The 25,234-nt window shown below is 48.7% G+C and overlaps 1 protein-coding gene across 1 annotated transcript; it reads left to right on the plus strand.

Annotated features, from left to right (window-relative positions):
- The first annotated feature begins 5,182 nt into the window (after window positions 1-5,182).
- LRRN1 (leucine rich repeat neuronal 1) lies at window positions 5,183-24,980 on the plus strand. The gene is made up of 2 exons (XM_059856850.1): window positions 5,183-5,424; window positions 21,150-24,980. Exon 2 carries the CDS (start codon window positions 21,383-21,385, stop codon window positions 23,531-23,533), a length of 2,151 nt encoding a protein of 716 aa, XP_059712833.1. The 5' UTR covers window positions 5,183-5,424; window positions 21,150-21,382; the 3' UTR covers window positions 23,534-24,980.
- Window positions 24,981-25,234: the final 254 nt, after the last annotated feature.

Raw genomic sequence — 25,234 nt, forward strand, 5'->3', positions numbered from 1 at the left:
ATTCCTCATCAGGTCCAGGAATTCCCAAGTTAATTTCACACTAAGAAGGTTTTAACAAACCAGACACAGGAAACAAATACTTAAAAAGAAATATACTTAAATAGACTTGAAAAGAAAATACTTACAAATACTTTAAAAGGAAAATACTTAAATATTGAATTCTTTGACATGGTCAAAATACAGTGGAGAGCTAAGGGTGAGAGAAGGGGGCCAGAGCTGCTTTTTGAGCTGGGCACATGGGAAGCAGCAGCTGAGGGGGTGGGAAGAAAGAACTCTCTGCTGCCCAGAGAATCCTTCACATCCTGCTCATGAGGAATTGCAAATCCAGCTCTAAAACCTGAGCTAAGCCTGCACCTGGGAGAGCTGCCCTGTCTGGAACACCTCTGCTCCAGGGTGGCTGGGAACAGCAGGGGCTTGTCTGGAGCCAGGGCAGCATCACTTCTGCCATCAGGAGATGCAGAGAAATGTTTCTGTGGCTGTTCATGCATCAGCACGTGACAGGAGTGGGCTGGACAGGAGTTTCATGCTCCCTGTGTCACCACATTTACCTTGCAATAAACACAAATGATGTGCTCACAATCAAACTCCTCAATTGTCTTTAAGGAGCTTTGGCTTTCTAAGAAGCTTTGGGGGGTTCCTTGCAAAGTGATGAAATGAGATTGGAGTCCCTCCAAATGAAACACTCACAGGACAGATCATCTGGGGAAAGATACATCAGCCAAAGGCAAAGCTTCCCAGTTAATAATACATGAGAGAAGTGGGGTGGAATAGAGTGTGAAATGCCTGACCTGCTTTAGAAACACTGCTGGGTGTCATTTTAGCTCCTTGTTGTACAATTCCCCACACAAACCCATCCAGATGTTCCCCCCTGCCTCCACACTGTCCCTAGCAGGAAGGGAGGCCCACGACAGGCTGGTTCATTTCCCATGGGCCACACAAGGAATTCCAGGGAGCCATCCACGGGGAGGGGGGACCTTCCAGGACACAACCCAGCCTGAAAGCCCTGCCTCTGGAGCAGCCCTGGGCTGCTCCCACCCAGATGTTGGTGCAGCCCATGCACTCATGGGCGCAGCCCCAGTGCTGCACCTGCAATGGCTCCCAGCAGTTGTGCAGGCAATTATTGCACCCGCGGGTATAATTGGGAGTGCATTATGCAAATGGCCACTGATTGAGGTAATTGGTCATTGGCTGGCACAGTTACTGTGGGTGATTTGTGCTGTGCTGGTACCTTTCTGAATAAATCCACAAAAATCAGTGTCCACATCCAAAACCTGAGTGAGGAGAAACCTCACCAGGCTCACCTGGCTGCCAAAAAGTGTGGGGCACACTAAGAGCCTGCTGGCAGAGCACACAAACTGCAATTCTCTGTCTAACTCACAGCTCAGGGAGTGTCATCCTTCTCCTCCCAAAATTCTCACTGTTCCAACCTGAGTCCACAGACTCACTCCAACCTCTCAGCCATCAGGAGCTGCTGCTGTGTGGACAGAGCAAGATTTGTACCTCTCCAGCAGCAAGTCTCTTTAATTTCCAGTGGTGCCCCTTCTACCTGCCATCCCCACCTGCCACCACTCCCCAGTTGGTGTTTCTGGGTAGATGGCACACGAGGATCCCCAGGCACAGCTCAGGGAAATGGATTAGGCACACACTCAGGATGTTAAGCAGCTTACTGGCAGGATGTCTGCTCCAGGGAGAAAAGGCAGGGACGTGCCTGACAGGGCACCCCGGGCTCCATTGTTTTATTCTTTCAGTTAGTTAGACCCTCTTAAAGGCTCCAAGGCCTGATCCCCAAAATGCCAGGCACTGTACAGATCCAAGCCACGTCCAGGGCAGGAACAGCAGCAAATGCCACACTCCTTTCACAGCACTTTTGGGACAGAGATGCTCCAGGAAAGCAGCTGAATGTAAAGACAATAGGGGAATGAGGGGATGAAGCCAGAGGGCACAGGAGAGAGAAGATGAGAACAAAGAGGCAAACAAAAAGCCCACACAGTGGGAAATCTCCTGTTTTCCTGGGACCTTCTCTTTTAAGGCTGCTTCAGCAGGAATGTTTTGGAAGGAGACTCAGGAAAGTAGTGGCAGAGGTTGTTCCTCAAGCAGTTTGTGAAAGATGACACAGAGAGGCAAATCCACTGCCCTTCTGCTCAGTGCAAAGCCCCCTAACTCCAGGAGGTGCTGCAGCAGCTCCTCCTGAGCTGCTGGTACCTCAGAGCCTGGGGAGAAACCCTGGCCAAGCCATCAACTCCTCTGGCTCCTTCCTGCACCAAAACACTCATTTTCAGCCTGTAGGAATGAAAGATGCTTTAACTTCCACCTCAAAATTATTCTCATTCCTGGTGTTTTGATGTTGTGAAAACTGCCAGGAAATGAAGACACCAGCTTAAGGCTGTAAAATTTTAATGCTCGCTGTATTTCTCCTCCTTTTTTGTTTGCAGGGAGGTTTTAGGTCCATCAGGTTTATGCCTTTCAAGGATGAATCTACTCTGCTAAGTGAAAATAAATTCCCTGCCCTGAAACAAAGCCCTGAAGCTGTTCAAAACACTGGGTTTTCCAAGAGGCATCTGCTGTTGCATTATTTCCTCATCAGGAGTAAGTGATAGATGGGGAAGGAGCATCCGGACGGATGAGAACAGCCCCTGAGAAAGGAAAAGGGTCTTTTTGGACAACATTGATGAGTTCCTTCTGAAAATTCAATTTCCTTATGTACGAAAAACGTCACTTTTACTGTTACCCAAGTGACCTTCTGGGTTCTCAGAAAAAAAATCATTGCCTCAGGAGGAAATCTGAAGCATTAACTGCAAACCGTATTTGCTGCGTATTTAACTTATTGTTAACTCGTATTAAAAAGTGTTAAACCAATCTTTAAAATAATTTCCTGAGAAGGTACCAGTTCAGGACATGCCTGGAGGAGGTGCTGAGCTCTGCCTGGCATGGGCAGCAGGGCCTTTTCAGCCAGGTTGTGCTCAGCAAACTCTGCCCACGGGATTGCAACTCTCTGTGCAGAGCAGGAGGGTGAAGAATGTCCCGTGTGCTTTTGGGGCTCTGTCAATAAAAGCACCACAGAATTTCCATGACCTTAACAAAGGGCACAGGGATGAGGCAGCACAGCACCAGCCTGCCACAGGTTTCCTTTCTGTTTCCTTTCCTTCCCTTGGTTAAGTGAATAATAAAAAATCAGGAAATTAAGATTTTACGGTCTGAAGAAAAGCTGATTTTTGTATCACTGCCACAGCTTCAGCCACAAGCTCCTTGTGTGGCACAGGCTAAAACTGTACCTGAGATCCAACGAGAGGATTCAGCCAGGGCACCCTGGGAACTCGGCCAGAGAAGTGGGTGAAAACCAAGGTCGGGAGAAGGAAAGGTGGGGAAATGTGTCAGTCAATAATTGCACACTAAGGTATGTGAAATGGAGACAAGATAGAAAATGGGAGAGAACAGGAAACAGAACAGCTCAGAGGGCTGACACAGACAGCTTTAAATCCTCGAGTTTCAGGCTCAAATGACTCTTATGGTTCACAGAATTATGGAATATCCTGAGTAGGAAAGGACCCACAGGAATCATCCAGTCCCACTCCTGGCCCTGCACAGCCACCTCAAATCCCACCTGGGCATCCCTGGGATGCTTTTCCAAAGGCTCCTGGAGCTCTGGCAGCCTCTGTGCCCATTCCCTGGGCAGCCTGGGCAGTGCCAGCACCCTCTGGGGGTGTGAGTTCCTGTCCCCTTAGCTCGAGGTTTGCCTCTCTACAGAGCACAGAAACCCAAACGTTTGAACCCTCACAGGCTGCAGAACTTTCTCACTACATCTTTGTGTCACTTTGAATGAAGTTGGAAAACATTTAGAACCTGGATTCAAAGGGCAGGCGGGAAATTACTCAGCAGGTTGATGCTCTGTCTTAGACACAGGTTGTGTATCCTGAGGGTGACACTGCTGATGCCAGCCCCAGTGACCTGCAGAGCATGCCAGGGACATGTGTGCCACTGAAGGGGGCTGCAAAGGCCCAAGCCCAGGGATGGAACTCTCAACTCTGTTAACTCTAGAGCCTAAGGATGGAGGGGCTGTTAACTCTGGAGCCTAAGGATGGAGGGGTTGTTAACTCTAGAGCCTAAGGATGGAGGGGCTGTTAACTCTAGAGCCTAAGGATGGAGGAGTTGTTAACTCTAGAGCCTAAGGATGGAGGGGTTGTTAACTCTAGAGCCTAAGGATGGAGGGGTTGTTAACTCTAGAGCCTAAGGATGGAGGGGTTGTTAACTCTAGAGCCTAAGGATGGAGGGGTTAACTCTAGAGCCTAAGGATGGAGGGGTTGTTAACTCTAGAGCCTAAGGATGGAGGGGTTAACTCTGGAGCCTAAGGATGGAGGGGTTAACTCTGGAGCCTAAGGATGGAGGGGTTGTTAACCCTGAAGCTGAATGATGGAAGGTGCTGTTAACCCTCGAGCCAAAGGATGGCAGGAAAGGATGTTCACCCTGGATCTGAAGGATGGAAAGAAGGGATGCTAACCCTGGATCTGAACAATGGGAGGGGTGTTAGCCCTGAATCCAAAGGAAGGGAGGGATGCTCCCCTGGATCCCAAGGAAGGAAGGAATGAAGGAAGGAAGGAAGCGATGCTCATGCTGGATCCAAAGGAAGGAAGGAAGGAGTGTTAGCCCTGGATCCAAAGGAGGGAAGGAAGAGATGCTCCCCTGGATACAAAAGAAGGAAGGAAGGGATGCTCCCCTGGATCCAAAGGAAGGCAGGGATGCTCCCCAGGATCCAAAGGAAGGGAGGAAGGCAGGGATGCTCCCCTGGATCCAGAGGAAGGCAGGGATGCTCCCCAGGATCCAAAGGAAGAGAGGGAGGGATGCTCCCCGGGATCCAAAGGAAGGGAGGAAGGCAGGGCTGCTCCCCGGGATCCAAAGGAAGGCAGGGATGCTCCCCGGGATCCAAAGGAAGGGAGGAAGGCAGGGATGCTCCCCGGGATCCAAAGGAAGGCAGGGATGCTCCCCAGGATCCGAGCGGTGCCCGCAGCAGCCCCGGGCGCGCACCGAGGACGGGGGCGGGGTCGCTCGGGGGCGGGGCCAGGCCTCGCCCCGCCCCCGCAGCCGGTGCCGCGCGCGGAGCAGCCAATGGGAGCGCGGCCCGTCAGCTGACCCGCGGCGCCTTCCCAGGTGCGCGCCGGCGGCGCCTCAGAGCGGGCGGCACCGCGCACCGGCACCGGCATCGCGCCGCCGCTCCCCTGTCCTGGGGGCGGGCAGCAGGCACGGAGGGACCGGTCCGTCCGTCCATCCATCCACTCATCCATCCATCCATCCATCCACTCATCCATTCAACCATCCATCCATCCGCCCACCCACCCACCCATCGCTCCCCGCATCCCGGCGCGCTGGGACCGCGGCGGCAGCAGCGGATGTGCAGCCCCGGGGGACAACCGCGGCAGCGCCCGGCCGGCGGTGAGTGCGTCCGCCGGGCTCGGGGGAGCGAGCGGAGGCTGCGGGAGCGCCGCGGGTGCAAGGGCTGCGCTCCGGGCTGCGGGGATGTGCGCCGCGATGCAGCGATGTGCGCCGCGGCCCGGGGACGGAGCAAAGTTTGCGGTGGCGGACGCGCCCCCGGTGCCCCCCGGGAGAGTCCCCGCGGGGTTTCGGTGGCTCCGCACCGCGCCGGGACCGCCCCGGGGCTGCGGCCGCCTCGCACCTCCGGGGCTGCGGGGGTTCGGCTGCAGCATCGCTCTCCTCCTCCTCCTCCTCCGCCTTCTCCTCCTCCTCCCTGGCGGGTGCTCCGCTGCTCCCCGGGCCGGTTTGCGGTAAATCGGGGCTTCTGGGGGGAATCGGCGCTGCCGGGAGCCGGCGGTGGGCGCGGGGCCGGCGGTGCGGCAGCGCTGCCCGCGTCCCCCATTTGCATGCGAATGGGAGCGGATCCCGGCAGATGTCCTGCCTCATCCATTCACCCGGAGGAATGCGAGGAGACAAGGAGCCTTCAGTGTGACAATGGCCCTTCAGAAAGCGGCATAAAGGCGCAGTGTGAGCGGGGCCGCGGCTCCGCCGCCCTCCTCCCGCGGCCGCGGCTTTGTGCGCGGGGCGCTGCGGGCGGAGCGGCCGCTCGCTCCCGGGGGCTGCGGGACCGGCCTGGGCAGAGCGCGGGGCGGGCGGGGGATGCTCCGCCGGGTCCCTGCTGCAGCGCACCTGCCCTTCGGGGGGCTCTTTGGGAAGTCTCCTGCCCGAAAGGTGCGGGAGAAGCGCGGGGCAGCGGCAGCTCTTCACCCGGCACCGGGGGTCCCTGGCCCCGGCTCTGGCGGACAAAGGGACCGGCGCCGCTGCCGCCCCTTTGTCGCCCCTGTCAAAGGGCCCTTTGAGCGCGGGGCCGGCCCCCGTTCCCTGCCAAAGGAGGGACAGGAGCGAGGCGCATTGTGCCGGCGGCTCAGCCCTGCCGGGGCCGCACAACAGATGTTCGCCTGCGATTTTCGCTCTCCCCCAAGTTATTCTCTCCCCCAGTGCTGGCTCGGGGCGCATCTCCCACCATTTCAGGCGATGGAAGGGAAAGTAGCAGAACTAAACTCAAAGTGGGCGATAATATTGTCCAGAGGTGAGAGATCACACACAGGGTGCTTCTGTTCTTGTCCTGGAGCTGTGCGAGAGCTCCCAAGTAACGAGTCCCTTCCATGAAAACTAGTTTGGAAACCTTTCAGTCTTTTCCTAACGGACTCGAAGGGTCCCTATAGAAGGACCCCCCTATTTCTGGAGATCATAAACCTCTTCTGGCCAACAGCTCAGAGGTACCCACAGGGAGATCCCAGAGCTTTGAATGACCAAAGGCACACCCAGCATCCATCCCGCTGCTGTCCAGAGGATCCGACCAAACTGAGTCCCCAAGTCTTGCGAGTCAGAGTTTAAGTTAATCTAAAGATGGACACAGAGAGGGACAAAGCAGTGCATGAAGCTCCCCAGATGGAAAGTGAGGAGAGCCAGGATGGTTCTGCTCTCACCCCCGGCCAGGGCACAGTCCCTGGTGTCCCTGTCCCCCTGCTCTGCAGCCTCTGTTGTGCCACTGCTCCGGGACAAGAGCTCCAATTTAACTTTTACCTCGGCAGTTAAAAGTTATCCGCACAGCATTTTATGTAGCCCATATAAAATTATCTCTCCCAGTAGACATTTTGGACGTTATTAGAGCAGTTACTGTGATGACCATAAAGCCTTTTCCATTTACCTAGAACAGACACTAACACTACTGATCATTGAAGGAAATAGGATTTTGCATTAAGTTGGACAATTATAGAAGGATAACAACTTTTCATGTGAACTGTGAAGGACCTTTTTTTACTGCCATAAATAATGCTGAGCCCATCCAAATTCAGGCTGAAAAAAGAAACTTCTGTTCAGTCTGACCTCACAGGGAACAGCCCTGGCACAGGTGCCCAGAGCAGCTGGGGCTGCCCCTGGATCCCTGGCAGTGCCCAAGGCCAGGTTGGACACTGGGGCTGGGAGCAGCCTGGGACAGTAGGAGGTGTCCCTGCCATGGCAAGGGTGGCACTGGATGGGATTTAAGGTCCCTCCCAACCCAAACCAGTGTGGATTCCATGGTTCTCTGGGTGTATTTGGTTCCAGCTCGTGGAGCAAATGGGATCATTTCAAGGAGCAGTGGTCACGCTCCCATCACCATCGCTCATTCCTAATCCCCTGGTGCCCGAGCCCGGCTCGCTGCCGCGGGCGGAGGAGGGGATGCTGCAGCCTTTGTTTCACACCGATACAGTAGCGTGGCACTGCAGAAGGCAGGGAAAACTTTTCCTAATCGTGCTGGATTCCTGCTGCAGCCGGCTGCTGCCTGGCTGCTGCTGCCAAGGAGGGCGGCACATCCCTGCTCCGCGGCTCCTTTGGTAGGGACACTTCAAACACCTCGGATGAATCATAGCAGCGGTCAAGTACTGCTGCTACTGCAGCCTGCAGAGCTCAATATTCACTGGAAAGGGGATTTGTTTGCATTATTGGGTCTGCAGATTTCTTTTTGTTGTTGTTAGGGGTGATAGAGACTCATCCACATTTAAACAATATTTTTAAATCTTTTTTTTAGTTTCTCTTATTAATCTTTTGAAGCTCTTATTTCTGTTAATCATAACAATGAGTAAAAATGGGGACTTTGTTCACAAAGCTCTGAGCCACATCATTTCTGTCTCTTTCTGAGCTGCTCCTCCCCCAGGTGAGTGACTTGCCTGGTCCCAGGTCTGGCTTTGTGTCAGGCTCAGACATCAGGAAAAAAAAAACCCCAAACAAACAAAACGTAAGGAGAGGAGTTAAGTGATGTTTATAGAACAGCTCTGGTTGAACAATATTTATTTTAGTTTATTTTCCAACCAGCAAAGTAGCGAGATGCTGCAAATATTTACAGAGCAGCCAAAATTTTCCAAAATAAAAATCCCTGTGCACTTTGTCACCACGGAGGTGCCTGTTCTTTGAAGCCCTGATTAATATAGATGAGTTGTAATTTTCTGACCAAGCCATCCTAGTTCACATATATTATTCCATTGGCAGACATGTGGTCCCCACAGCTGTCCCCTCATTTGTGTATGAAATGGAAACACTGGTGGCATTTGTAGGTTACCATAGCTACACGAACAATACACGTGTGAGCCTTCATCCTGCCAAGCTCCAGATTTTTTCCTGGCAGACATTTTGTAGACACAGAACTGAAGAAAATCTATGTAAAGTTTTTGGAAGCCCATAAATGCAGCCCTCCTCCTCTGTGTTTGTGTAAGGCTCATGGACAGTGAGCCTGAGTTTCAGCCCCAGCAGGGCTGATTCCTGCAGCCCCTTGCAGCCTGGAGACCCATGATGCTCCCAGGAACCCAGAACTCCAGGTTGTGCTCCAGAGCAGTTAAGTCATTAACAGAGTCAGGCCTTAAACACATCTTTCCCAAAAAATCCTGTGTGAGTTCTACACAAAAGGGACTTTGGAGCTGGGATGGTTTTTCTGCTGACTCTCTTAGGAGGGTTGGCAGTGCCTGCAGGGCTCCTGGGAGAGAGGAGAGGTGGGAAGCAGCCAGAGCCCCGTGCCAGAGCAGAAATCCAAGGAAACCCACTGCAAATATCCCCATGCTCTGCTTTGTCTCTGCAGTTAACGTGGGAGGAAAGATGGGCAAGAGGGAAGAAAATCAAAGAGCTGGCTTAGGAACTGGTTTTGTAGGTTTGTAACTAATTATTAAATAATGGTGTTTCTCTGAGATTTGGAGGGCCCAACTCCTGCACAGGGACCTCACAGGACCCCTTTGGTAAGAGACAGTCCCTGCAGATGTGCTTGAGTTCCTCAGACTTTACCAGTCTCATTCTTTTCCTGCAGCTGATAATTAAGTTCTTCACTAATGGTCTCTGTAAGGTCAGAGCTGAACACCCCTCCCTGGAGGGCTGAGAGCTCCCCAGGTGAAAGTTCTTCTGAACCCCACTCTCCTATTCTTTGCTGCTTCAAACCCTGCAACTTTATTCAAATTTTGTTTTGCTCTTTAGATGTCTTTCCTTTTTCTACTTAGGGCACTGAAGAAAAATACTGGATTGGCCTATTTTGGATTGGCCTAATTCTCCCCCTGGTGAGGGCAGGACGAGTCTGTGGTATCAGTGAGACAGGAATTAGTCTCTGCTCTTAACTTCTCCTGTCAAATATTTTTACAACTTCACCTTCTGTGTCATAAGACCTTCACTTGGTGTTACAAGGCAGTGTTTCCTTGGCACTCCATCTGGCTGAATTATTAAAAGAACAGGAGCTGGTTTTTACCTGGAGCACAGTTTCTAAAGATGGAGTGCTTGCAGTGGAGTATTGCCTTTTTCTTCCCTTTTTAACTAACAGAACAACAAGGCAAGGCAAGTTTAAGTAACAGGCCTGAAATATTGAACAGGCTGCTGTAGTGAGAATGCACTGAAGTTATAAAAGTGCCAGGAGAAACAGCTTTTTCCCTTATTTTATTGGGTACAGCAGCCTGACTACATAATTTTCTCTCCTGAGGTGCTGCCCTTTGCTCCTCAGTGGTCACACAGGGCAGTATTTTCCCTGAACAATTCCCAAACCAAAGCAGCTGAACACGGAGGTAAACCTTACTTGGGGGTTTCAGTCAGAAATTTCAGAGCTTGTCAGTCAGCAGCTCATTTCCAGGTATTTAATTTAACTAACTCTGGTGATTCCAGCAATTTGGGCACCTGTCAGCTTGGATTAGAGCAGGAGAACCAAGGGCTTTTGGAAGCCAAGCCCCCCTGGAGCTGCCTGGCAGGGTTTGCCTGGCTGGTGGCTCAGCTCTGGGGTGGCTGCTCCCACCAGGGCTGGGGAAGTGCAGCCCCCCCTGCTCCTGGGGGAGAGCTCCTGGGAGGGAGCAGAGCCCAGGCACACAGAATCCCAGAATGATGAGGCTGGAAGAGACCTCTGAGACCATCCAGTCCAACCCAGCCCTAACACCTCAACCAGACCACAGCACCCAGTGCCATGTCCAGCCTGTTTTTAAACCCATCCAGAGATGGTGATTCCACCACCTCCCTGGGAAGAGCATTCCAGTCCTTTATTATTTTTTCAGTGAAAAATTTCTTCCTGATATCCAGCCTGTCCCTTCCCTGCCATAGCTGGAGGCTGTGTCCTCTGGTTCTGTCAGTGCTGCCTGGTGGGAGAGACCCACCCCACCTGTGCACAGCCTCCTTCAGGGAGGTGTACAGAGCAGTAAGGGCACCTCTGACCTCCTCTTCTCCAGGCTAAACAGCCCCAGCTCCCTCAAACATTCCTCACAGGGTTTGTGTTCCCAGCCCCTCTCCAGCCTCGTTGCCTCCTCTGGATGTGCTCAAGCATCTCAACATCCTTCCAAAGTGAGGGGCCAGAGCTGGGCACAGCACTCCAGGTGTGGTCAAAGGCAGGTGTTGGGGTGGGGTGTCTCCACCCAGAGGCACCCCCAGGCAGGGTTGGGGTGGGGTCTCATCCCTCCAGAGGCACCCAGAGCCCGTTCCCCAGCGCTGTCCCAGAGCAGCCCAGCTCCCTGGGGACTCCAGAGGGGATCCCAAAGGATTCCTGGCTCTGGAGGGGCACATCCCACCCTGAGGTCAGCAGGGAGCCCCTGGCTGCACCCCAGAGGGGTTGGTTTGTGACAAGCTGGGGGTGTCACAGGTGATGTGGGGAGTTAGAGCAGCACAGCTGAGCCTGGGACGGGGAAGGTGCAGGGATGGGTCTGGCTCCTGGATTGGGATGGTTGGGGATCACCTGCCAGAAACTGACACATTTCAGCCCCACACACCTTACAAGGTGAGGCTGAGACCCAAACCAGATTCCTCCATGCTCAACAAACACTTCTCCAAGTGAAAGAAGCTCCGCCTGTGGCAGTGGTAACCCAGAGCTCCAGCCCTGCCACTGGAGAGTTCCACCTGAGAGTTTCCTTATTTTATCCTGCTCTAAGGAGGACACTCCTGTCTGGGGAAGCTGGTTAAGTTCCTGGGAGACATTCCCTGGCTTCCTCCTCCACCCTGGAGTCTGACACATCACATCCAAAGGAACTTCTACAAAACACCTCAGAGTTATTCAGGGAGAATCCCTGGGCTTGTCCAAAGTTTGGTAGAATAACATTTTCCCTTGTTTTAATGAAACATCAATCAAAGCTTGGATTGTCTTTTTGTAATTTGAAAATGTTTATCATTTATATAATGAATCCTTCATTCTCTGTTATTTCATGCATCATATCATTTATATGATTAAGCAAGTCCAAAACTATCTAATAAATTCATACCTTGCTGATGTGCTGCATACAATTACTGGGATGCAGATGAGCTACTGATTGGCCTTGTTAAATTTTTAAATTACAAATGATCCATCATTCTAACAGAAATAGAGTAAATATTGATAGTTCCAGAGAGCCACCAGTGACTTATAAATGCATTGAAACATAACTTATCTTAGGCATAGGTGAACAAGCCATTGCAAAAATGAAGTTTTTAAATTGCTGCTTGAAAACAGGTCTTTAAAATGGGTTCATTGTAGTGAAAGGCACCAAGTAAAACCAGGTCAGTGGTTTTTTTCTAAGTTCATTGACAAATCTGTTTTCCTTTCTCTTTCTGCCCCCTTTAAGTGCAACAGATCTGGTTTATACAAATGAAAAGTTATCATGCCCAAATGGATCACTGTAATTAGGTAAAGATTTTATCTGTAAAGCACCGATAACTTAGAATTTTGAGAGGAAAAAACTTCCTTTCTGCAACAGGCAGAAATTTTAGTACCTCTGTGTTTTGCAAGCCCTGATGAAAGAACCAGTCCATGGAAAACCTGGGATGTGGCCCTGAGCAGCCTGAGGACTACAGCTCAAGGGACAGTTCCTAGCCTGTTCCTAAACACACAGCACATGGAATTAGATGTGTTTTCTCTCTTTCTTAACCTCATGAACATCTCAAAGCAAGCCTGTTTTCTGCATGGAGCAAAGCATCAGCATTCAGGGGATCCCTGAGATGAAGAGAAATGGTTAAACCCAGGCTGGGGGGGTTCCACACCCTCAGCTGACTGAGCTTTCCTGCCCTGATCACATGGCCGTGGTTTTGGAATGAAACAGTGCTGGGGAACACCTATTTCATGTGGCAGAGGTGCAGAAGGACTCGTGGAAAAGGGGAGGGTCACGGGATACAGCAGAGGAACTGGAGAGAGAGAAAAGAGCTTTGTTCTCAGCTCAGAGTCGAGCCTTGCTTCAGAGCGGTTCCAAACCCAAATCCGTGGCCACTTAATGGAATTAGTTCTGTCCCTTCCCAGCTTGGTTGAGTTCCAGATCTTTGTCTTGGTGCTAATAGCCTTTCTATTACATCTCAGCACCTCCCATGCTAAATCCATTGATTTTGTTAGTGCCATGCTCACAATCTCTCCTATCAGATCCTCCCGTATCAGCCGACTCAATATGTGGGTCTATTAGCATTTAAATATATATAGCTCAGAAACAGAGAATTGGATTTTGTAAGCATAAAACTCGGGAAAAAAATCAATAAAAGTCTGGTTTCTTCTAAGGGCTGAAGTCTGTGTCAGCACACTACATGTACAAACTGTGTAGATATAGATCTAGCTAATAGTAAAATACAGTTTAATACTTAATCACTAATAATTGAAATGCTAACACATATTACAGCCACAGGAAACAGAATTATCAAAACAGAGTGTAACAAGGACCAGAAAAAGAACTTTTTTCCTTGATTGAAGAATTGAAGATAAGCAGTTGAAGCTCCATGCACATATAATTTTTAATAACAAGCCTTATGCATTCCCTGCAGCCAGCACCATTGTGCTGATTTATAAATGCCTCCAGAGCTCCTGACTCATCCTGGTTGGGATTTATCAGGCACTGTTTGCAGCACAGGGTTTTTTTGGCATCCTCTGTGGTAGTAACAACCACGTAGACACCGGGGTCTTTCCCAACTGTGGGGGATCCTGAGTGACTCACAGAACTGGAGTTTGATCTAGAACTGTGTAGGAAGCAAAATAATCACACTGCCAGGAGCCAGTCAGCAAAAAAGGGAGGAAAGGGATTTTCTGTTACTTCAGGAAAATCCTCTGGAGTTCTGGCAGCCCTCGTTCTCCTGGTTAAAAATATTCCTTGTGTGCTCCTTACTTTGTTATTATTAACACTTTGCTTCCACTGGCCAAGCTCCTTGGCTCTCAGAGTGGTCAAAAAACAAAAAAGGAATTCTACTCCAAAATCCAACCCAGTCTCTGCATGCCCTTTGTCCTCTTTATTTTTTTTAGATTTTTGTTTGAATTATGCTGATTATGATAGATAGTAAGAAGCAGAGATTTTCTGAGCTGCTCTGTATGAAATCCTTGGGAGGGAGGTGCCCCGTGGGTTACAAAGATGCTCAGATCCTTCCACGTGGATCTGAGATCCCAAATATGCCATGACTCAATCCATTTCTACTCCTTAAACAGGGTAAGAAGCCAAAGCAGAATTTCTCCACCTTTGGTCCCCTTTCATTCATCAGCCAGCAGATACACAACATGCAAAAGGAGTTGGAAGAGGTCTTCCCAAATTAATTATGCTCTGGAAACTCCAGATGCTGTGCTAAAACCAATCAGGTTTCAATTCTCCCTTGGATTTAAAGTGGAAAGAGGGCTGGGGATGGGTTAGGGCATGTGAGGGGGAAAGGAAAGCACAGCCCAGGGTTTGCTCCATCACCTGCAGGGCAGGCAGAGGGGAAGAGCTGCAAGGAAGGGCTCAGGGACCTGGATCTTAACCTGGCAGAGGAATGGGCTGGCTCTCAGAAACACTGATCTAACCAAGAGCCTTCCTCTGGTGAGGATGTGGAGCCAGAACAGGGGTCACAGATGGGATTCACCAGCCAGCAGATACACAACACACAAGCAGGAGTTGGAAGAGATCTTCCCAAGTTAGTTATGCTCTGGATGTGGAGCCAGAACAGGGGTCACAGATGGGATTCACCAGCCAGCAGATTCACAATGTGCAAGCAGGAGTTGGAAGAGCTCTTCCCAAGTTAGTTATGCTCTGGATCTGGATGTGGAACCAGAACAGGGGTCACAGATGGGATTCACCAGCCAGCAGATACACAATATGCAAACAGGAGTTGTAAAAGAGATCTTCCCAAATTAGTTATGCTCTGGATCTGGATGTGGAACCAGAACAGGGGTCACAGATGGGATTCACCAGCCAGCAGATTCACAACATGCAAGCAGGAGTTGGAAGAGCTCTTCCCAAGTTAGTTATGCTCTGGATGTGGAACCAGAACAGAGATCACAGATGGGATTCACCAGCCAGCAGATTCACAACATGCAAACAGGAGTTGTAAAAGAGATCTTCCCAAGTTAGTTGTGCTCTGGATGTGGATGTGGAACCAGAACAGGGGGCACAGATGGGATTCACCGGCCAGCAGATTCACAACATGCAAACAGGAGTTGGAAGAGCTCTTCCCAAGTTAGTTATGCTCTGGATGTGGAACCAGAACAGGGGTCACAGATGGGATTCACCAGCCAGCAGATTCACAACATGCAAACAGGAGTTGTAAAAGAGATCTTCCCAAGTTAGTTATGCTCTGGATCTGGATGTGGAACCAGAACAGGGGTCACAGATGGGAATCCTCTGCATCAAATCAAAGCTTTGCCCTCCCACTGAGCCCTTTCAGCAGGCCATGAAAACAAGTCCTGGACAGCAGAACAGCCTGTATGGTCCCAAACTCATTCACAGAGAGAAATGCAGTAAAAAGCTGATAATAATTTGTGTTCCTAGCATAAGGATATTCCTGCTGCACAAACACATCTCACCTTTCAGGTTCTGAGGCCATGAAGTGGTTTATGAGGGTTTTTTCTGTCCTAAAGCAAACAGCCTCTATAATTTGACAGCCCACTGTTTGCAAGCCCCTGTTATTCCTGATGTCTCTGACAGGACTGGTTAATGGTAATCTGTGAGAGATTTTCCATCAGTTGCCAGAAGCTGGGTTGCAATTCTCTGGTGGATTTGATGGGCCATCAATACCCAGTGGCTGCTCCCTGCAGGGGATCCAGCCCTTGCACTCCAGAGCAGTCTATGAATGAAAACCATTTTTCCCTCTCCTGCAAATTTACTTCAATATTTTAATGAAAAATACTGTATCAGATGCGAGTCTTAAGAATAAGCTCCAATAAATTACAAATTTCCAAGCTGTAATATGCTGGTGCTGCAGCACAGACGTTATGAATAGGATGCTCTTTGCAGTTCTTTGGTGGAGATAAGAGTAGTATTTTTCAAAAGAACTCAGATAAAGCATGCTAAGGTTGTCTCGAGATACAGCAAATCACCTTCTCACCAGAGCTTTCCCCAAAATTAAACACAGACTTGATTTTGATGGAATGTGTGTACAGATGAGAGGAAAAAGTAGGCATTATTTGCAAGGGAAAAAAACCCTCAAAACTTTAATATTCTCAATCCCTGAAGATGTGTTTTGAGGCTTTGTACCATTATTACATGTCCTACAGGCCCTTGTTTCTGTGTTTCCTTTTAATACCCAGCTCCCAGGTTCAGAGCTTTTCAAGCTCCTTCAACTGTCATCATTTTCAGCTTGATTTTTCTTCTCTGTTTTCCACAATTCAGACCTGTAAATAGCTCATTTCCTGATGACACTGGAGACTTTAAAAACTTCACTATAAAAGGCTTATTATCAAGCATTATTCCTCAATATTTTTCTAAATACACAGGATTGCACTTGTAAATTTGACTCCTGGGAAAGGAGCCCATTCCGTGGCTGGAAATTAAACTCCAAGTTCTCTCTCTCTAGGATGTGCAAGGTCACTGATGCTCTTGACTGGAGCAGTAACCTGCTTTTAGACTGGGCTTAGTGTTGAGCTTACTGCTGGGATTTAGAGGCTGCTCCTATTTCAGTGCCTCTGCCTCCTAAAGCCTGGTCAGAGGCTCTGGCTCAGCTGAGGACAGCACCAATCCCTGTTTTATCCATAAATCCCTGCTTTATCCATGGAAAAAAGGGATGCACAGCTGCAGAGGCCCTGCTGAAGGGCAGGGCAGGGCAGGTTTTACCTCCAGCACACACAAAAGCCTGTGCTGGTGTTCACAGGGGTCCCAGGATGAGGGAAGAGAACCTTGACTCCATGGCTCAGAAGGCTGATTTATTATTTTATGATATATATGATATTAAAGGAAAATGATCTATTAAAACTATACTAAAGGAATAGAAGAAAGGATTTCATCAGAAGGCTAGGAAAGGAAGGGAATGGAATGAGGATAAAATCTTGTGACTGACCAGAGAGTCTGAGCCAGCTGGACTGGGATTGGCCATTAATTAAAAACAACCCCATGAGACCAATCACAGATGCACCTGCTGCATCCCACAGCAGCAGAGAATCATTGTTTGCATTTCATTTCTGAGGCTTCTCAGGAGAACAAGTCCTAACAAAAGGATTTTTCATAAAATGTGTCTGTGACAAAAGCCTTTCCTTTAACTTGCCCATCTGCCCTGACCAGCCTGCAGTGATGCCAGCCCGAGCTCCCTGTGGGCCCCCTCAGCTCCAGTGGTGCTTCCATCATCCCCAGAGCTCCAGCCCAACCTCCAGGAGGTCCCCTCTCCCAGAGGCTCCTCACAGAGTCACAGAATGGGTCAGGCTGGAAGGGACATCTGGTGCCACCTCTGTGCTCCAGCAGGGCCATCCCAGGCAAGGGTTGTGTCCAGAGGGGTCTGGAATACCCCCAGGGAGGAGAGTCCAGCCCTCTGGACAGCGTGGTCACTGAGTGCTCACTGCACTGGGGAGTTCTGCCCATGCTCACCTGGAGCTTCTGGGCATCAGTTCCTGCCTGTTCCTCCTGTCCCTTTGCTGAGGGACACAGCAGAGCCTGGATCTGCCCTCTCCCAGTCTGGATTCCATTTCCCAGTTCCACCTGAGCCCTCCCAGGTCTCCTACTGGCACAAACGCTGCTCCAGCTCCCTGGGCAGGGCTGTCCCAGCCAGCCCAGGCTGCACAGCCAGGACAGGTTTTCCTGAGGGATGGGAATGCAGGAGCTGCAGGAGTTATTAGCAGAACAGACAATTTTCCAGCACACAGCTCAGGTACTGAGGCTCAGCCTGGAGAAGAGGGGAGGAACGGGGGATCAGCGTGTGCTTCTGGCTCTCAGCAGCTGCAGAATAAATTGCTTGTCTTAGCCTGAGGTAATTTCTTCATGTATCTGATCCTTCCAACGTTTACCTGGGCACACTCAGTGCAGGTGGCTCAGTGCCGACCCAAATCTGGGCTGATGCTACTGCAGTGTGCCAGGAATTCTGCAAGGATGAGCCACGGAGCTGTGCACAGGGAGGATGTGCTGTGGCAGCATCACTGCTCCAAACTGCACCCAGATATCCATGTGCAAACAAGACTGTTGCTCTTTTCAGCAAATTTTAATGGTGACCATTAATACAGTTGTCAGGTTGGTGACAACACTTTGTTTTCCTATTACCGAGCAAAAATGGGAAATATCTGTTCTTTTTAGTTGGCAGGTAAAGTGTGAACACTTTTAATGAACAGTTTACTTCACGCTTGTCCCTTCGTATTTTCCTCCTCCTGCACTGGAGGTTTAAATGTGCTTTTTATTCCAATCACCCACCCAACCTCACTCCTGGGAGCCACCAGTAAGGCTGTGGTTGCCAGAGCCCACCCACCCTCTTTCCAGGGAAAACTGAAATGAAGGATCTTCTACTCCAGAACCAAACACCCGCCCTCACAGGCCACACAAATTCTCAGGACTGACCATTTTTCAGTGCTTTGGTGGAAAGGGAAGAGTTAGACCTCCCCAAGGCAGTTCCAGGATGGGAGGCAGGAATGATGCTCCTGTTTCTGCCCTCAGGGAACAGGAACAAGCCCCTGCCCCATGGCAGCTGCTGTGCCTTTGCTGGTGACAGAAATGTGGCTTTTTTCCTGCACTGGGTACTGAGCAGTGCCACGGAAAATGCATTTAATTAGCTGGGAGTAAAATAATTCCCTCCATATCTCTCACATAAAATTAGCCATTATTTCTGCTGATATCAAGTTACCAGCTGTTACAACTGCTGTTGTGGGCTGGAACAGCAGAAAATAGGAATCTAACAAATGAGAGGGAGGGCAGGGAATGCTAAAAGCTTTCCTTCACACCCTCAGTGGCTGCAACACCAACACTGCAGAGGTGTCTGGGATCAGTGCTGCCCAGGCTGGGAAGGTGACAGTCCTGGGGAGCAAAGGGATGGGGTTTGGTGGCTGCTCTGCTGCTCTGCAGCTCTGGTCAGGGCTGTGCACAGGGTTTTACACACCACAAGTAGCTAAAACCAAAGGTCGTGACTCGGGTTGTCCCTCCTGCTGGGGCACGTGGGGCTGCTCAGAATTCACTCTTTGGTGACCCTGCAATTTCATTTCCAAGCTGCCCTGGGCTGGGAGAGACTCAGGAAAGCAATGTGTGGGTTGTTTCTAAATTTGCAGTCAAAGAAAATTAAATCCATTTGCAGTAGAAAATAGCTACAGAAGAGAATGAGCCACTAGGAACTTGTAAAATCATATATTTACAGTGATCATAAACCCAGAACTCTGGTCAATAAACCCACAAATGCCTTCTTAGCAAGGATGAACAATAACTGCAATGTTCAAGTAAGAGGATATAAATATCCAACAAAGAAAGATCAAATTTGATTTTTTTTTTTTTTTTTGCAACATCTAGACACACTCCTACATATTCTAAAAGAACCTTTGAAGTGTTTTTTCAGGCAGTTTGGTTTTTAAAGCATTACATGATTCATGCAGCTACATCAGGGCTAAAGCAGTAGTAAAACATCATTAGGGCCCTCAGCTTTGTAAGGCTCCAGCTCCCTTCTCTCCATCCCCTGAGAAGCTGCAGCAGAAATTCCACAGGCAGGAATTTTGGGAGCAGGGCTCCCTCTTTGCTGCAGAGCTGGAGCAGGGACCTGTCCCTGTGTGAGGGGACAGCCCACGGGCACAGCAGCTCAGGGCACCTCCTGTCCCTGCCTGGGGGAAAGCACTGCCTGCATTACTGCCTGCAGAATGCTGCCGTTTGAAAATCTGCAATTAAATCAATTAAACTTCAGATTCCATCAATTTTCCTAGAATTGGCTGGCTTGGGTCAGCTACAAATGTGTTGCTGTGGAGGGAAGCATCCATCAGAGTCAGCACAGCTCAGCTCCCCCAGCCTCCTCATCTCTCCATGTGAGCTGACACAGTCCCTACTACCACGGTGCCATCAGGAGTTATTTTTTAATCCAGTCTTAGTCAGTTCTTCCATCAGTGGGGAGTTACTTGGGAAGGGATGTTGGTCCTACAGCTGGTTTTCCCCCCTCCAGCAGAGTCTGCTCAGCTCTCATTCAGGTCTCAACTACCAGAAAATCTGACTCAGCAGGATCAAATGTGTTCTGGGTCCCATTCCTCTTCCCCTTCCTCCAAAGCACAACCACAGAATAACAATAGGAAAGTAAATAATAAAATTGCTGTTGGGTGTGTTCTACCTACAGCACTGCATCATAATCTAAAATAAAACATGGTAATTTCATTATTTAATATGATCAGATTCAGAAGCAAGTGTTGTACAAGTGGGATTCCTCTCACCACTATCCAGAGAAGTATTTTAAACCTATTTTAGAAGCTGGATTTAGTTTTAATATTTTATATAGTACCATCTCTTGTGGGCTGTGACTTGGTTGAAGCTTTGCTACGTTCCCACTGAAGATGTGATTTCATCACTGTTCTCTCAGATATCACAGAGTGACAGAGTGGTTTGGGTTGGGAGGGACCTTTCAGCCCATCCAGTGCCTCCCCTGACACCTTCCACTATCCCAGGTGGCTCCAAGCCCCTTCCAGCCTGGCCTTGGACACTTCCAGGGATGGGGAATCCACACAGCACAACCTGATTTAGTTACAGAAAAACCCAAACCTTTAGTTTGACAAGTCTCAACTGCGCTCACCAGAGGGATTTTGCAATGAAGGGAGGAGGAGAAAGATTTTAATAGGAGATTTTCCTGGAATGTGTGTTCAAAGCCTCACAGTACACCAGATGTTCTGAGGTGCCTGGACACAGCTGGGTTAATTTAAAGGCACTCTTGCATGAACAACTTTAGGCTAAGCAGATACAAATGTGGGGCGTACACAGCAAATTGGAATTGTGGTGAGGAGTTCATACCATCACAATGCAGTACAAACAGCTGAAATAAGGGCAGTACATTCATTTAATCAAATTTACTGTTATTGTTTGGTGCTGAGCTGGATTAAATCTAAGCTGTTATCTGGAACTGATTTGATTAACTGGGATAAATTTTGGTGTAGTTCATAAGCATTTAGCTTCAAACTTTAAACCAGCATCTTCCTGAGCCTTAATTCCACCCAGCTCAAATCCCAGCCTTGGGGACAGGGGTTGGGCGTTGAGGCTTGTCTGAGACCTTGCTGTGCTCACCAGCACATCCTCCACCCTCAGCACTCCCAAGCCATTCAAACTGCTCCTGCAGGGTAAATCTGAAAGGTATCCACCCCAAAGTTTTATTTTTAGATCATTCACTCTGAGAGATTTCTCATGTAAGCCCCAAGAAGGAGAGAGTTCCAAACCCTACATAATTTACCTACACCAGGTTGGGATTTTTGTAAGAGATTACTGTTAAAACAATGATTGTTTTCAGCTATTTTCGTTCAAAGGCTGAAGAAACTAAATAATAGATGAACTGTATATGAGCTGAGCATAACATATACCCTAATCTGCTTTCAGGACCATCTTCAGGCACTGATTTACAGAAGATTCTAAAACGCTGAGGAGCAGCTGAGAGTCTTCAGAGCGTTTCTTAACTTCACTAAACTCAGAAACTCATCTTTCACCTTTCTGGATGTCCAAGCCTTTCACCTCAAACGTCAAGCTTTACGTTTTCTGCCTGACAGGGGATCACCCTCTTCCTCCGTGGAGATTTTAGGGGGCTGGGGAGCTGAACCCCCTCTCTGGCCAGCATGGCAAAGGTTAGAGTCGTGTTAACTGTGTGCCAGTTGGTGCTAGAATTGTTAATGAATTCATTAACTGAGTCTTCCATACAGAGCAGTGAATGTCCACAGCTTTGTGTCTGTGAAATCAGGCCCTGGTTTACACCTCAGTCAACCTACAGGGAAGCCACCACAGTTGACTGCAACGACCTCCGGTTAACAAAGATCCCCAGCAACCTCTCCAGTGACACTCAAGTCCTCCTGTTACAAAGCAACAACATTGCAAAGACCACAGACGAACTCCAACAGCTCTTTAATTTAACAGAACTGGATTTTTCACAGAATAACTTCACCAGTATCAGAGACGTGGGGCTCTCCAACCTCACTCAGCTCACGACTTTGCACCTGGAGGAGAACCAGATCACAGAGATGACTGACTACTGCCTGCAAGACCTCTGCAACCTGCAGGAGCTCTACATAAACCACAACCAGATCAGCAGCATTTCTGCAAACGCATTCTCTGGCCTGAAAAACCTTCTGAGATTACACCTCAACTCCAACAAATTAAAGGTTATTGACAGCCGTTGGTTTGATTCTACTCCCAACTTAGAGATTCTCATGATTGGAGAAAACCCAGTGATTGGAATACTTGATATGAATTTCAAACCTCTCTCAAACTTAAGGAGTCTAGTTTTGGCAGGTATGTACCTCACAGACATTCCTGGCAACGCGCTGGTAGGCTTGGATAGTCTTGAAAGTCTCTCTTTTTATGACAACAAATTGGTAAAAGTTCCTCAGCTTGCGCTTGAGAAAGTTCCCAATTTAAAATTCCTGGATCTCAACAAAAATCCAATTCATAAAATTCAAGAAGGGGATTTTAAAAACATGCTCAGATTGAAAGAGCTTGGGATCAACAACATGGGAGAGCTCGTGTCCATCGACAGGTACGCGCTGGACAACCTGCCCGAGCTCACAAAGCTGGAGGCCACCAACAACCCAAAGCTGTCCTACATCCATCGCCTGGCGTTCCGCAACGTCCCCGCCCTGGAGAGCCTGATGCTCAACAACAATGCCTTGAATGCAGTCTACCAAAAGACAGTGGAATCCCTCCCAAACCTGCGGGAGATCAGCATCCACAGCAACCCGCTCAGGTGCGACTGTGTCATCCACTGGATCAACTCCAACAAAACCAACATCCGCTTCATGGAGCCTCTCTCCATGTTCTGTGCCATGCCTCCGGAGTACCGGGGACAGCAGGTGAAGGAAGTGCTGATGCAGGACTCAAACGAGCAATGTCTTCCAATGATCTCTCACGAGACCTTTCCCAATCACCTGAACCTGGACATCGGCATGACGGTGTTTTTAGATTGCCGGGCCATGGCAGAACCTGAGCCAGAAATCTACTGGGTCACCCCTCTGGGCAATAAGGTCACCGTGGAAAGCCTCTCTGACAAATACAAGCTGAGCAGCGAGGGCACCTTGGAGATCTCCAACATCCAGGTTGAGGACTCCGGGAGGTACACCTGTGTCGCTCAAAACATAGAGGGGGCCGACACGAGGGTCGCTACCATCCGGGTGAACGGAACGCTCCTGGATGGCACCCAGGTGCTGAAGATCTACGTTAAACAAGCTGAATCCCATTCCATCCTGGTTTCTTGGAAAGTCAACTCCAACGTCATGACATCCAACTTAAAATGGTCGTCGGCCACGATGAAGATTGACAACCCTCACATCACCTACACCGCCCGGGTCCCGGTGGATGTCCACGAATACAACCTGACACATTTACAGCCCTCTACAGACTACGAAGTGTGTCTGACAGTGTCCAACATCCACCAGCAAACACAGAGATCCTGCGTCAACGTCACAACCAAAAACGCGGCTTTTGCGCTGGATATTTCTGACCAGGAGACCAGCACGGCCCTGGCAGCGGTGATGGGATCCATGTTTGCCGTCATCAGCCTCGCCTCCGTCTCTGTTTATATTGCAAAAAGGTTTAAGAGAAAAAACTACCACCACTCATTGAAAAAATATATGCAAAAGACCTCTTCAATCCCCCTGAACGAGCTCTACCCTCCACTTATTAATCTCTGGGAAGGTGACAGTGAAAAAGACAAGGATGGCTCTGCAGAGACCAAGCCCACCCAAGTCGACACATCCAGAAGCTATTACATGTGGTAACTCAGAGGATATTTTGCTTCTGGTAGTAAGGAGCACAAAGACTTTTTTGCTTTATTCTGCAAAAACGACGAGTTGAAGACTTTTGTATTTTTGACTTTGCTAGTCCGTGGCAGAGCGGGGAGGACAGGTGGATATTTCAGGATTTTTTAGTATAGCGTATCGCAATGGGTTGACACAAATGGCAGCTTCACCTAGCTTCCACTCCTCTCTTCGTTTTATTATTTTTTTCCAGTTTGTTTTTGGTTGGTTTTTTTTTTTTTTTTAGTTATTGTGCTCAAGTTAACACTGTCCTAACTCCAGTGCTGAATCAAAAGAAGGAGGGGCTGGGTGAGCCCGCGCTGCCCGGAGCCATGGCGGGGCAGGATCGCACCGAGCTCACCCTCAGTTTTGGACCTGCAGTGAACTAGGTTTGTGACCCTGGTCTGAGGACTCTGCCCTGAGAAAAGGAGACCCTGAATGATGTTAGTTGACTGTTCCGTAATGTTGTATCAACTGATTTGAATGTTTTTGACTTTCAGCGATGAGTTTTCTTTTTTATTATTATTTTTGTAGTAGTTGAAGGCTTAGGTAAAGCTAACAGGCAATAGGAATAAGTACATCCAATTTTTTAATGTAACAGACTAAATGTTAATTGTTCTTATTCTTTTTATTCTATTTAGTAGACACTTTTGAAGAATTACTAGAGTTTTGTTGTGTTTAAATCACCAACACACGGTGTTTAATGAAGGCAGAGCTAAAATAAATTTAGTTTTGTTCTGATGTTTTTAATTTAGAAATCACAATAATGTATTGGGTTTAGACGTCACTAGTTTGACTGGTGATCATGTTTTGACATAAAATATATCCAAAATGTTATATAAAAAATATCATGGGGGTTTTTTCTTGATGAAATGAAGTTCCAGGTTCAGGTTTTTTATGCATTTATGCTAATAGCAGTGTTTTCTCTGCTCTAGAGGCAAAATATGGAAAATAATTTATTGAGAAAAACGTCTCAGCATGGCTTTTGGACTGAGAGTCACATGCAGAATCAAAACTGTTTGGCATAGGGTACACAGCAAGAAGAACTCACCGAGTGTGTAACAGGACATTTTCCTTTTTGTATTCTTTTCTGTTTATATTTTGAGCTAAGATAGAAATGAAGCTGACATTTAGCTGTCATTACCATCAGTTAGGACAACAACAAACTCAGTGCTACCAAACTGAAATAAACCAGTTGAATCTTGGAATATACTTGAAAAGAAACTTACTCAGATTAACGTTCCTCCAAAAGCAGAAATTAAGATTAAAACTACCAAGACAGTTACATTTGGTCCAGTACTGAACTGTGTTTTTTACAGGGTTAAAATGAATCCGTATTCTGGGTATTTTCCTGAATTACTGTGGGAAAGGAGAGCAGCAGTGATCTGTGTGCACTGGGTACAATATAAAGGCATCATTTACAGCTGAACCTCTGGAGCATTGTGCGTTGTCTTTTCTGAGTGCCTGGAAGCTCTGCACGTGAGTCAAGAGCAGGCTGGGCTCTGGGGAGCACCTGGTCACATCACACATCAGCCCTCAGCAGCAAGCACAGCCTTTCCTACGCTTTATCACCACTTCCAATCTGCAATTTTTACACATTTTTTACACACCACATAAGTTCTTGGTAAGTCAAAGTTAATTGTTCAAATCACGCGTGTGCCTGGGGCTGTGTGAAGTTTTTTA

This window comes from Haemorhous mexicanus, chromosome 11, assembly GCF_027477595.1.
Source record: "Haemorhous mexicanus isolate bHaeMex1 chromosome 11, bHaeMex1.pri, whole genome shotgun sequence".
Taxonomy (NCBI): Eukaryota; Metazoa; Chordata; class Aves; order Passeriformes; family Fringillidae; genus Haemorhous; species Haemorhous mexicanus.

Coding starts and splice junctions, on each gene's coding strand:
- LRRN1 (XM_059856850.1), top strand. CDS start 21,383: ATGGCAAAGGTTAGAGTCGTGTTAACTGTGTGCCAGTTGGTGCTAGAA.